This window comes from Psammomys obesus, unplaced genomic scaffold, assembly GCF_907164565.1.
Source record: "Psammomys obesus unplaced genomic scaffold, mPsaObe1.curated_primary_1811, whole genome shotgun sequence".
Classification (NCBI taxonomy): domain Eukaryota; kingdom Metazoa; phylum Chordata; class Mammalia; order Rodentia; family Muridae; genus Psammomys; species Psammomys obesus.
Genome location: NW_026596039.1, coordinates 20,052,860 through 20,067,053, shown reverse-complemented (window position 1 = coordinate 20,067,053; position 14,194 = coordinate 20,052,860). Strand labels below are relative to the sequence as shown.

General features: G+C 43.7%; 1 protein-coding gene across 2 annotated transcripts in view; it reads left to right on the top strand.

Annotated features, from left to right (window-relative positions):
• The first annotated feature begins 7,370 nt into the window (after positions 1-7,370).
• The window catches only part of Rec114 (REC114 meiotic recombination protein), a 97,310-nt gene continuing 90,486 nt past the window's right edge, over positions 7,371-14,194 (top strand). For both annotated transcript variants that reach the window (XM_055621789.1, XM_055621788.1), the window contains exon 1: positions 7,371-7,526. In XM_055621789.1, coding sequence (XP_055477764.1) covers positions 7,371-7,526 — 156 coding nt within the window. The remainder of the gene's footprint in view (positions 7,527-14,194) is intronic.

Genomic DNA, 14,194 nt, shown 5'->3' with positions numbered 1-14,194 from the left:
GCATCCAAATTCAGCTTCTTAGAACTTGCATAGCAATCACTTTTCTGATGAACCATGTCTTCAGCTCCCCATATTTTTATGTCCTATCTCGATATGGTAAAGCATTGGCTCAGATCTGTCACAAGGCATGTGTCACTATGCACAGCTTTGTGAGTGGATGCTGGTGTTTCAACTCAGGCTCCTGTGCTTGCAAGGCCAATACTTCTCCCAAGTCCCAAACGCACAACTTTTTTTTGTTGCAATGTAACGTACACAAAGTACAAATGCTTTGTAGAGCTGATTGATTGACACTGTCTGTGGAATTCTGCTCTGCACAATCACCATGCCTCCTGGATCAGTGAACAGTGAGCTGTTGTTAAGGGGAGAAATGTAGGGGAGAACTGGGCTGCAACAAGGCCACTCACCAACCAGTTAATACATGATCTTGTTTCATGTGTATTTCTGTTTAATTACATCTTGTTTAAAAAAGTTTTTATTCATTTGACTCTGATTCTTACCTGAATGAAGTTTAACCAGCACATTTTTTTTTCTATAAGATACACCATAGTTTTGTAGTTAAGACACACTAGTTCCATGCACAGGGCTTGTTTTAAACAGTGATTTCTTTATCAAAAGAAAAAAAAAAAAAAGCAAAACCAACCGCCCCCCCCCAAACATTGCAGTAAGCATGCTGTAAATCTGACACATGCAGGCAAACTCTTCTGTACGACCTTTCTAGGACACTGTACATCCTCCTTAAAAGGTGTGGACCTGGTATGGAGTATGACTGTTTCCAGGAAGTCACAAACCCAGGGCTGAGTGAGGACAAGCAAGGCTACACAAGCAGGACCCAAGGCTCTGTCAACTCTGGGATTCCATGTCCTCAGTGAAGCAGAGAGGACTTGTGAAACAGCATGCAGAAGGGTGAACTCTTATTTCTTATGATAAAAACCATTCAGCAGATTATTTTAAAGATTACAATATACCGGTCAAATTGTCCTCTGACCTCCAATTGCACGCCATGTGGCAGATATGTGCAGGTAACAATTCAAATATAATTTAAAATAAAGAATTTTCCCTTAAGGAAGGATTTTCTTTCTAAAGTATATTGTGATGCTCTCAAATACAAAATGTTTGCTGCAGGCAGTCTGTGCAAGTATCCCTGATCATTCCCAGAGGTCCCCCTAAAACTGACCCCCAAGCTTCATTCATCCAGTCCTAATGTAACATCAGTGGCTGTGGGCTAAATTATTCAAATTATCTCAACAATGACAACCAAGCTCAGAATGCTTTTGCTGAGTCACTGTCCAACACAAAGCTTTTTCTTCATGATGCTTTCATCTGTCTCTGAGGTGTGAATTGCAAACCTTCCCGCCCCAGTCTACAGAGGTGGGTAAAATGATTTCTCCTAGGAAGAAACAAGGACGAAATAAGTGATGCAGCAAATTGGAATAGATTTCTAGAGGGGTCCACACTCTTGCCTATGTGGTTCAGTGTCACAGTTAAAAATGTCCCAACTAGACCAGCTACCAGGATAAGATTTTTGAGATGTTAAATTTCTACTTCCCTGTTTGCTCCTTTACAGAAGGATATTAGGAAGGGAAAGGGGTGTTAGCCATTTTCCCCAGGCTAGCCCTTTGTCAATCAAAGTGATTTAAATCATCCATTTCTTCCATATTAATATTTGCAGCCCTTCATAAAAGAGAAAACCATGCCAGGAACTCTGATTTCAGTATTAACAAGACAGTCCTCCTTTTCAAGGTGTGAGTCTGCAGTTTTTCTATAGGGGTTGTTTTCAGTTTCTTTCTGGTTCTAACTCAGCTTTGCAAAGCTTGCTCCCAAATTCACCAGCTGGCAAGCATGTTTTTAACTAGCCTGTTATTCTAGGGACTTTTAGTGAACGGGAAAAGTCAGTGTTACTCTCTTTGCATGTTGTGCCAATGAGCTGCAGCCTGTGTACAAGCTGGAATTGTCTGTGTCACACTGACGTCCCTTCAATTACCTGCAATAGGACAGCTGGTCTTTGTATGTGAAGGATAGAGTAGAAATGAATATAATTGCTTTCTAGCTATGAGTATGAAGTTCCATGGGAACCCCCCCCCCCCATGGAGACAGATCATCTGCCTATAGTGATGAGAACAGGGGTTTTCCTCAAACCCCCCCACTGCCATGGACCGTGCTCTGCATCTCTCAGACACTGTGTGCAGTAGCCAAGGGACCCAGCAGGCAGAGCAAAAGTGCAGATGTCTTTGTCATCCTGCAGTGCAAGGGACTTGAGGACACTGAGCCATCATTTCCTTTGCCGACTTAACATCCTGGGGAGAAGGGGTGCCTATCGTTCCTAGTCTGTTTAAAAGTAGACATGATCAGATTCTAAAACTAGTTCCTCTTTCTTTCTTTCTTTCTTTCTTTCTTTCTTTCTTTCTTTCTTTCTTTTCTTTCTTTTCCTTCTTTCTTTTTCTTTCTCTCTCGCTCTCTCTCTCTCTTTTTCTCTCTCTCCTTCCCTCCCTCCCTTCCTTTTCTTTTTCTTTCTTCCTTCAGTAAGGTCTTCTGTGGTCTAGGCTGGCCTCAAATTCACTACACAATCAAACAGAACCTTGAACTTCCGACCCTGCAGCCTCCACCATGCTGAGTGCTGAAATTACAGCATGCACCATGATGTCCAGTAAGTTTTTACAGGGCTGGGGAATCCAACCCAGGGCTTTGAGCATGTTAGGCAAGCCCTCCACCGAGCCACATACGTAGTCCTCCACAATCAGTTCTGCAGCACACTTTGGGCAGTGACCCTAACAATTCAAGTGCCTCACTGTGTCACATGTCACCTGCAAAATAGTTACATATAAAAAGAATTAAAGAGATACTTAATGAAATATTTTTTTTCAATATCTGGGATTTAACTTTTCTGTCTGGTAACAGTCTGGGGGGTGGGGTGCTGTAGAGAGCTAGCCTCCAAAGCAAATTAGCCATTATCTTCACCAGAGCAGCTGTGACCTTCTGGAGGCAGCTCTGGAAATGGAGCCGGTAGATTATTGAGATCCTCTTCATATAAGGAGCAGCAGCAAGGGATGTTAAACCCTCAGCTGTTATCCCAGTCACTCCCTCCCACCCCTCCCAGCCAGCTTTGGTCCTGTGGTCTGGGAGTGTGGGGATGCTAGGGTCAGAGACTATTGAAAGGTAACTGGAGAGACGGCCCCATCACTGCAGCCATGGGAAGCTGTCGGCCATCGTGGGGTGAGCCTTCTCAGTGGTGTGGCTGTCTTGGGGTCACTCCGTTTCTGTAAGTAGCCCCTCACCCACGCTCTGCAAGAAAGCACAAGAAAATTGTTGGTTTACCAACTCAGACTTTGGTCTGTCACTGGTACCTGTCTAAGGGAGAGCAGGTTTTGTTTATATCACACACACACATACACACACACACCGTGAGTTCATGCGCCAGGGTGACGTGTTAGCTCATAGTCACCTGTCATTCAGTACTTTAGGTCACAAATTCGTTGTGGCTACAGTGAGTTACTTAGGCATGGGAGGGTCTTCAGATCTGAGGATGATTCTTCCCAAACATCTCTTGTACTATCTGCTTGTCTGCAACTGTATTAAAAGTAGACACAAAGCTCTCTTGGTCTTGTTCATTGCCCTTTACGTTTGTTTCAGAGGCAGATCCTGGGATAAGGAGTCAAGTACAAATAATTTATTTGAGAGATGATCCCAGAAAACACTGAGAGGGAGGGAGAAGAGAGTTAGATATAAAAGAATCGTTACCAACTAAGGCTGAATCCCACTAGGGAATGCTGGGAAACAGGGTATTACATGAATCTCAGCGTTATCCCAGCTGAGGAGTGAGGAGGATAAGAGACAAATAGATTTCCTGGGACGTAATCAATAACTTATTATCTTCTAAAAGTAAGAGTAAAATCTCATCCTGTCCACAATGTACAAGATGCGCTGTGTCTTACCTCTTATGCCCTCCTGTACCCTCGTGTCTCTGGGCCAAAACTCTCTAGTGTGGACACCGACCATCCCAGAGATGAGCTGGCCACTTACCCCTATCTTACTTGAGAAGTAAAACTTTCTTTTTTGCATATGCATTCATGTGTGCTCGTGTGTGTGCACCCACTTGAGCGTGGATACATGAACACTGAGCCTATGTATGTGTGTATATGTGTGTTGGCACACTTACGTAGGGCAGTAGGACTAGGAGTTCAAGGTCATTTTTGGCAGAGGTAAAAAAAAACACAATAGTAGATACAATGGGCTCATGATGTACACTTTCAAGTATGTGGAGTCCTGGTTGGGGAAAGATAAGCTGCAGTGATAAAACTGAGACCAGACCAGCTGTTTATGAGGCAAGCATTAACTGGGAAGAGAACGGAATTTAGGAGTTTACGAGGTGTTTTATATCCTGTTTGAGGTAGTTACAGGAATTACATGTGTGTTAAAACTCACCTAATTGGCTGGATGTGGTAGTGCACATCTTTAATCCCAGGACTCGGGGAGCAGAGACAGGTGGATCTGAGAGAGTTTTTGGGCTAGCCTGGTTTACATAGGGAGTAGTAGTCAGTTCCAAGACAGACAGATCTGAGAGAGTTTCAGGCTAACCTGGTCTATAGTTCTAAGATAGGCTGGGCTATACAGTAAGACCCCCATCTCAAAAACAAAAACAACACAAAACACAAACTTATTTAAACATTGAATATCTGTGCTTTTTTTGTTGTATAATGCTGTACCTTAATAAACACATCACTTGTATCTTTAAAAAAGAAGATACTTTGGCTGTTAAGAAAATACAATGGTCCAGGACAGCCAAGGATAAACAGAGAAACCCTGTCAAAAAAACAAAAAACCCACAATAAACAAACAAACAAAAAGATGGGATGGTTTGCTCAATGTTCTGACCCCTACTAGCACAAGCCGTAGAAGACGGTAGAAGCCTGGTGGGACTTACTCTACCTATCTAAGCTCCTCCTACGTGCTAAGCCTCTGGGAGTTCCAGCGACTCCCACGAATACTCTAAGTCTATGCAGGCTTCCATTCACCAGGCTGTGGCATTCTCATCTATCTTCCTCTGCAGGCATGATCTGCTCTTGGCAGATGCCAGCGGCCCAGAAGCTGGCTGCAGGTGTATTGTCTAGGAAGGGAGCTTGCAGGTGGGAGCTCAGCAGGATTCTGGGCGTCCTTGGGCACTGACAGGCCCAACTGTGAGCACCATCTGCTCCTGTGAAGGGTGTCTGACAGCAGCTGCCGCCCTGGACCTGGAAGGTGAGTGCCCCTGAGACCCAATGTCAAGCTTCTGTTCCCATCCCCCCTTCCTGTTAGCAGGCCCACGGAAAGTCACTTCAACCCTGGAGACGGAAAGGATCAACACGTGCACACTTTACAATTTACCAAGTGTGCTTTTACCCCTGTGCTTTTCTTTTTCTCTTTGTAAATCTTGTCGTGGTCCTGTAAGGTAGTTGTTTAATGACTGTATTTTATATAGAGGTTGAGTGATTTCCCCAAGGTCACACAGCTGGCAAGCCATAGCCCTGGGATTCAAGCTTTAACCATTTACTATCACATTAAACACAGGACTGCCAGGTGTTAAGGACCTTCAGGAACAGTTTCTGAAACTCGACCCTTTCAGTAAACTTTACTAAGTGAACAAAATGGTGAGTAACAATTTCCCCTTGTCTTTAATTCAATTTCTCTCATTTGCCTCTGAGAGGTTTATCTGCCTGGACCACAGCTAAGGTAGTGTCTCTTGCTTATGCAAAATGTCCACATCCCTCATCACCTGCCACTGTGCTCTTTTGCCCCAAACTCCTCTCGTCCTTACAACAGGACTTAACTTCCTAGCAGCCCCACTGCCACCTCGGTATCGGTCCTCTTCGTGCTCTAAGTCAAATCCCATTGCCTCTCCCTGCTGGTAGACCTATGACTTCCTCTAAACTCTGAGATGTCGCAGCGTTACCTGTCAGTTGTCAATCAAGCTCCTGACTTGGCCTAGTCTTACACTTACATTTTTTTGGTGAGTGGGGTTGACACACGGAGGCATCATGGAGCCCATAGTTGCTCCGTGGCTCTGCTGTTCACTGCGCACGTGACCCAAAGAAATGAGTTTGTTTGCACCTTGCTTCATCTTCCTTATTAGATCCTGAGGTCCCTGAGGCTAGATGAGCATTTTAAGAAATGGGTAACCATGTCTGTAACCAGTTGCTGACTAGCATAGTTTTTTGCACACTGCAGATAGCTGATGCTTTGTAGCGAACAAATCACTACCTTCCCAACCATTCTCTAAACATTAATGTAGTTTGAAAATGGTTTGCTTTGACCTGGGTTTGATGGCTCGTGGCTATAATCCCAACACTCAGGAGGCTGAGGCAGACCCACCATAAGTTTGAGGAGCGCTTAAGGTACAGAATAAGGTCCTGCCTCAAAACATGAAACAAACAAACAAATAAACAAATAAATGCACAAACAGCCCAATTAAAATAACTTCAGCCTCCGTTCTCCGTATACATTGTTCTGACTTGACAGAGACTGTGGGGTCCACAGTTCTGCTTTGGCTCCGCAGTTCACAGGCTGTGTCCATTGATAAATCATGTCTGCTTTTCGTATCTTACTTTGCCACCATCAGTTCTGGGGTCAGGCAGAAATCCCTATTGTGTTTCTTTAGCTCACCACAAGGTTGTTGGGAGGATAAAGGAACTAACAGATGTGGAAATGTCTTGCTGGCTATAAATCACCCAGAAATGTCATTTGCTTGCTGTTTGGTGGAGGCGCACCTTTTGCTGCTTGGCCGCCCCCTACCCATCTGCTCTTCTCTCTGGCGAAGAAAGGAAGGGAGTATGTCCAGGTTGATGTGAAAGTAGCCACGTTTCCTGAAAGGCCCATTACGTTGTGGTAGATGTGAGTTAAGATGTGAAGAGATGCCATTATCTGCAAGACTGCTGTGAGGTTGGAGACACCCTAGAGAGCCAGCTTAGTCCTAGGATTCGGTGGTTATGAGGAGGTCAGTCAGAGAAATCTCTCAAGGTCAAGGCGCGGTGCTTAAGAACAACATGGGCTGCTTTGAGGGAAGGTGAAGGCTCCCCTGCTGGCGCTGAAATCTTCCAAATTGTAAGCATAATCACCTCACTTCCAGGCAGAGTCGATATAATCTCTCTTGGGTATCCAACGTCCAACACCAAAACCAAAACAACACCAAAACCAAACCAAACAAACAAACAAACAAACAAAAAAACCAACAACGAAAAACCCCAACCCAGCAAAGACCGCACTTCCGGTAGTGGAATCCTCCACTTCCTCTTGCAGGAAGGAGGGGTTGGGGCGTGGCCTTGAGCCACCTCGCCTCCTGATTGGCTAGCCGGTTGCCGTAGGTGTCACGCGGAGGCGGGCTGGCAGGACAGGAGGCGGGCATGGCTGAGGCGGCGACTGTGGCCTCGGGCCTCGGCCTTCCAGGAGAGGTCTCCCAGTGGCCTCTGAAGCGCTATGGCCGCTTCATGCTCTTGGACACTGGGGAGTCGCTTGAGCCTAGCCCGGAAGCTGCCGCAGGGTCCTCGCCCACTTGGAAGGTGAGACCTGAGAGTGGGAAGGGCCACTAGCTGCCAGATCGCCAGGGAGGGAGGGAAGGAGGGAGGACCTGGCCAGCAGCCACAGAGGTTTGCGTCCCACCCTCACGCCTCCGTGAGGACCGAGGGGGTGACCGCTAACTTAGGAAACTTGCGTCTGAGTAAGTTGTCGCTTACTCAGGAATAAGAGGACAAGAGGCACAGTTGTAACTCATTTCATTTTCAAAATAATTATGCAAGGGTGAGATAAACATTGAACGACCATGGATTGCGTGCTAGACACAGGTTAGAGTGCTAGAGATTTAGCATGGAGCGCGGCATAAATGATTCGTGCTCTCATGAATGGTTCTGTTTGCTTTCTTGTGGGGATCTAAGTGCCCCATCTCTGAGTTGTATCGCTAGACCTTGTTTACTGAGGGCATATTATTTATCCAGACACCTATGTCAATTGTGGCAAGGATCAAGTCATCCATAGCTAAATTGTCATGCTTTTTGGTAGTCAGGCGACACAAAACTAAAATTAGATTCTAGCTGTTTTTATTTGGGTGCCGGGGATTGGACCATGGGCTCTGTGTGCTAAGCATGCACTTTACCACTGAGCTACATGGCCAGCCCCTAAAATCCAGCCGAATTTCCATGTTTTTGGTTAAGCTAGTTTCTCTGAACATTATTTATCACAAAATAGAAATAATATCTTAATGTTATATTCAAATAAGTATGGCAGAGACAAAACAGGAATAAAAATAACAATCTAACTTCATAGTGAACATGTACACTGTGTTGTTTATGGGCTTTTGGATAGCTGTGGGTAAGATAAAAAAAGAGAAGTGAAGGTTTAACATGTGAAAGTCTCCATAACTGAGAAGACCTTAGCAGGCCTAATACACAGAAAGATGCCAAAAGGTTGGTGCTTAGGGAGCCAAGGGAGTGACAGTGAGGATGTCTGGAAAGGAAGACAGGTGTCTTGTGAATATTATTTTAGAAGCCCACAGGGGCAGCCACAGGAAGGGTTTTAATCATTTTCTTCTTTGACAAATCACTCCGTCTTTGTAGATGGAATTAGAGGACTGTGTCAGTGAATTCAGGAAGACAAAAGATAATGACACCTCAGGCCTGAGGGGGCGGTGACAGTAAAGATGGGGAAATGGGACATATCATTTGGAGGATGGAAATGAAAGGGCTTGGGGATTGATTGAATGTGAGTGGTGAGGGTGAAGGGATTCGAGTTCTGGCAGGAGAACCGGAGGCGCAAGAGGAAAAACAGATCTGAGGTGTCAGATTCGGGCGTTTTCAGTTTACTGTGCATGATGAAATGCCAGCTGTACTCAGCCGAGTGTACTCTCCTGGACTGAAAAGGCCGACCTGGGCTGGAGACGTCGTGAAGGTGTGAGTCAGCATCAGGAAGGTGATACAGTCAAGAGGTTAGTGGAGATAGAGGTGTCAGAACCTCCCAGATTGACAAGGCCAGAGGGTTACAAAGTGCCTAGGAGAGTGAAGGTCTGCTAGTGCCAGAAGAGAGTTCTCAAGAGGGACAGAGTGCTTGCTTAACTTTGTTGAATGATGCTGTCGAGTAAAGGAAAACGATGAAGTTATTCATGGTCATTGCGAAGAGGAGTTGGAGTGAGTGAAGGGTGCAGAAGGCAGACAGAGGTGGATTGAAAAGTGACTGATAGGTGAATAAATACAGGCTAGTGCAGTTTTGAGAGCCTTGGCTGGGAATGTGAATGGAAATAGGGCATCGTGAATTATTCATGGCATTCTGGGATGTTAGAGTAAGGGTGCTCTAAAACTTGAAATCAGTATATTTAGGTCCATTAAAAAAAAATCATTAAATACCTTGTGCTCTTGTGGAACTGTGTATCCTGTAAGACGATAGAGACCAAAAATGCAAAATGGACTGAGGAGGAGTTGAGTGCAAGGAGGACAGGTCTGCAATTGAATCTCATACAGGCCAGGAGTGTCAAGGGCATGTTTAACCTCCACGGACGCTCCAGTGGGCTCCTTGGTAATTTCCCCAACAGTTCTTTAATCCCTTTCAACCCTTTTCTCCATATTGGCTGCATTGGCTCAGATTCAGCCAGGGAGCTCTTATATTGCAAACCAGCGCATGGGCATTTTGAACATTTTAAGATGTCAACTACTATTACAATTTTTTATTTGCTCTTTGCAAAGCTCTTCATAAGTGCTTATAAGGAGCAGCACTTTTCAGCATTTTTCAAATGTTTGCCATAACACCATGGCTGTAGTGACAAGAGATGAGGTTGGCGTTTGCAGGGCCTTTTAAAACTGGACATTTGTACCTTGCTTTGAATCTGTGCCCAGCCATCCTGCCTGCTGTGGTCTGTGTCAACCTGGGTCTGTCATTCATTTCTTCTAAATGAAAGAGAAATGAGATTTGTTCTGTTTCATAGGCACTGTGACTAGTGTACGACAGTAATAATAATACTGTATTCTTCAAGTCCCATGAGAATTTTTTTTAAAGAACACTTGTACCTATAATAAAACTATCTGTTAGGTGAAACACAGAGATTTATTATAACAAGGTCATTCTGGTAGGTATCTTTTTTCCATATGGAATGTTTCAAATTCAAATGTGCATAAACCCATTTTGATTTTTTTTTTTTGGAATTCACCTCCCCCCATTACGGAGAGACCTGCTCTCTTGGTTCTGTATGTGTAGATGTTTTGCCCCAGAGATGCTTACCACAGTGGCCACATGCTGATAGAACTGTCCATCCAAGAGAAAGGTGACCAATGAGACTCCTCAGACTAGAAATTCCTGTTGAGAGGTCGGGTCAAGTTAGGTGACGTCAACATAGATTACTGTGGACAGAAAATGTCAAACTGCTGATTCTACTTACTTCTCCGAATTGTTATTACATGCCGCACACTTTGGAGTAAACTTCTTGTAACAGTGAAAAACAAAACAAAATAAAAGCCCAAACTCACCGCAGTTTACAGCCGTCCTACTCCGGCTTCTGTGTGCATAGTTGTCCTGCAGGGATTTTGTTAAAATGCAAATTCTTCCTTAATCGGAATAGATTGTTATGGGAAATGAAATTCTGTCGCCATAGGGGCCTGTGCTTTGAGAGGATGGGTTTGGAAGACCTTGAGTAAAGGGTACAATTAAAATGAATTTACAGAGGTATGACTAGTAGGCAAACTTTTATCAACAAGGTTAATATTTAAGCTATCTGTCATCACCTAAGTGGAATGAGCAAGTGAAATACAAACTTGAACTTGATTTTGGTTCCTTATATCTATTGGCCCAGCCTTCCTGACAGAAATTATCATAACAGATTGGTCCATTTTATGTCTGTATATAATTTAGTCTGTTAATTTGGGAATTTTGAAAGGTGATGTTAATTAGAGGTTGCTTTTAAATTAAGATTTTTATCATGCTTTTCAGCTTTTAAATATTTCTCAGACATGCCTTAATTGGTTGAACCTGACAACTTCTTAGATTTTTTTTTTCCAGAGAAAAAGAATGATCCTTTAATTTTTGTAGGAAGACCTTAAAGTAATTGTCCTGCTTAGAAATTAAGAAATGGAGTATGAAGTTGCACTTGAGATGAGCTTTTAGCGTGGGTTCATTGTAGAGTATGCTTTGAGGACCTTTATCTTCCTTATGACCCGTGCCTTTGTGCTCTGCGCCTTGTGATAAATCCTTGGTAATGTTTGGCTGAATAGTAGCATGGCTACTTTTTTCTTTTTTTGATAAAGGGTCTCACTGTGTATTTGGTGTATAGACCAGATTGGCCTTGCACTCACAGAGTTCTGCCTGTCTCTGCTTCCCAAGTGCTGGGATCAAAGGCTTACAGCATATGCCTGGCTCTACTTGGGGACAGTTATGACAGCAGCCCTAACAAGCAAATATTGTTTCCATTTTATGGATGAATCTGCTGAAACTGAGAGCTGCTCTGTGGCTTTTCGAAGGTTTTAGAGAGAAGTTGGGAGTAATTTAGTCTCTAGTTTTCTTGTCTCTAAAGCTCGTGCTTTTAATTACAGTGCTGCTTGCCTTAGAAATGTTAGTATTTCAGGAGTCTTCAAATTAGTGTACAAGGTGAAAAGGATTAAGATGATTTTGTTCATGTCTTACGGACAATTTAATTTTCAGTAAAATTTCAAGAAAATTATTTTTTTAAAAAATTGCAAAATAGCAGTTCTACTTTGTATGCTGGCTAATTTTTTAGTGAATAATTTATTGTGAATTTTAACTTGGGTCCAGGAAAATTTTTTTTGTTCCTATAAATACTGTAGCTCCCTACCCCCCATCTCAGTTAGGGCTTCTACTGCTGTGAAGAGACACCGTGACCACCGCGGCTCGCACAAAGGGAAACATTTAGCTGTTGCTGGCTCACAGTTCAGAGCTTTAGTCCGTTGTCACGGCTGGAAGCGCAGCGGCCTGCCGGTAGACTGCTGGAGAGGCAGCTGAGAGCTCTGCCTCTGGAACCATAGGCGGCAGGAAGACACACCGAGCCACTAGGCCTGGCTTGAGTTTCTGAAACCTCAAGTGCCCCCCCCCCCCGTAGCACACTTCCTCCCACAAGGCCACACCCCCTAAGAGTGCCACTTCCTATGAGCCTGCGGGGCCAATTTTCATCCACCACCCCCGCCCAACACACACACAGGATAAGTTACTTGAAAATAGTTGCATCTTTTCAAGTCTGTTTTTAAACCATATGGAGATCAGCAAAACATTTGGTTTCGGACTACCCCCTCCCCCGAGCCCCCGCAACTGCTGAGGGAAAATTCTTGAGTGAACACTACTCACTGCCCCAGAAATAAAGTGTCTTCTACCCTGGCTGTTCTGTGTGGGTCTAGACAAGGCTTCCTTCAGTGCTTGGATGTGGTTCCTTCCCAGCCGTGTGTGCTGAGCAGAGCCACCCTGAAGACAGGCTTTGGGAGTGACTGGTGTTCACTCTGGGTGTGCCCCTCTGGTAGTCTGTCTCTTGTGTTTTTGCCTCTCTGACCTCCTTGGACATCCAGCCCCATCTCTTAAACTCAGGAGCCCTCCCCATACCCTGCTTGGGTCGGTTTTGTTTTTGTTTTCGTTTTATCATTTTACTATGGAAATTCTCCAAGCAGTGAGAGACATTGTTGTTGTCTATATTATTTATAATTTGTGTTTTTCTAACTTCTTTTTACCTTCATTTTACAAGTCTCTGGGGCAGTAGTAGGAGAGCTCACTTCATTTCTTGAAGTTTCTCAGAAATCCTATCCTTCATTTCTTGTACCCAATAACTTGAAAATGGATACTCTAAATTACTCAGTGTTTGAGTTGTTCTAGGCAGGAGAGTAAATTTGACCCCTGTTACTTCATGCTAGCCTGAGAAGGAAGCCCACAGTGGGCCTTTTGGGTCCCTTCCATTTTGCCTTTCTCCACTTGCAGGCCATCCACTTACCACCTATTGTTTGCTGGGTTCTTAGCATTCAGCTAGGCACCGGGAGTCGGGAGTCGTGATGAAGTGTCCTTGGGATTCACTCAGTCTTTTTGTTGTTGAGACAGGTCTGACCACATGGGGGTGGGTGATGTCAATGCTCCTGCTTCTGCTTTTCCAGGGCTGTGATTACAGAGGTACTCCACCATGCCTGGCCTCACACAGTCTTAAATAGCCATATGACCCTCAGCAGTACCACAGCATTAGACAATTTTGTTGTTATACTAACATCAGAGTGGAGAGTTAGACCTTGTCATTAAATGTTACTGTTCTATGTTATGTGTGTGGTCCTGTGGCTTGTTTTGACTGAAACAATTCTTTGGGTCTATGTGTATAGACAAGAAGTTGAAGCCTGACTAATTAAATAGCTTACCAAAGGTTGACACAGGAAGTATAGACTCTAACGTGATGACCTTACCCTGCTTCTACTGCTGCTTCCCTTGCTTCTATCTTTTCTCCTGAAGATGTAGAACTACTGTGAAGGTTTCACTGCTCTTAGGAAACAGCCGTGTTTCCCTTCTGCTTCCACACTGTGTTAGAACAGGGGAACCTCATAAGAGCCCAGACATACGGAGCCACTTAATATTAAGCCTCCAAAACCAGGAGCTAAATGAACCTGTTTATAAAGCACCCAGTCTCAGGAATTTCATTATACAACAGAAAATGGATTAGTAGAAGTAACAAAATTAACTGTTACTTTGTGTGTAAATACTGTATGTTTATTCCTGACATGATGCCTGGCTGATGTCCCATAAAGTTTTACTGAATGGGTAAATGAAAGCCAAGCATTCTGCTGAGTGACTGACCTCAATTACCATTTAAAGTCTATAAGCAGGCTTTCCTAAGCCTTTTCTATTCCCAACCCTTTGTGCCCAAGTAATTTTTATGCAACATTGGGTGTATATGTATATAAAATAAATACAGAAATTCAGTATTTACTGATAATAAATCATAAATCATTTATTTTTGAAACAGCTCTTTGGCTGTACTTGTTTAATTTTACACATAGAAGTAAGTGTTAGCAGATTTTTAAGTTGTAGAATTAGAGTATTGTCGGTGTTTTTCAGGGTTGGTTTTGATTTTATAATTATCAGTGATGAGAAAGCTTTTCGTATCAGTAAGTAGCACAGAATGTCAAAAGCATGTTTAAAGCTATTGCAAAACTTGTTGGGAATTTTGTTCTAATTCCAAGCCAAAATTCATTAGTGAACTTTTTCTTTAACAGTTTTT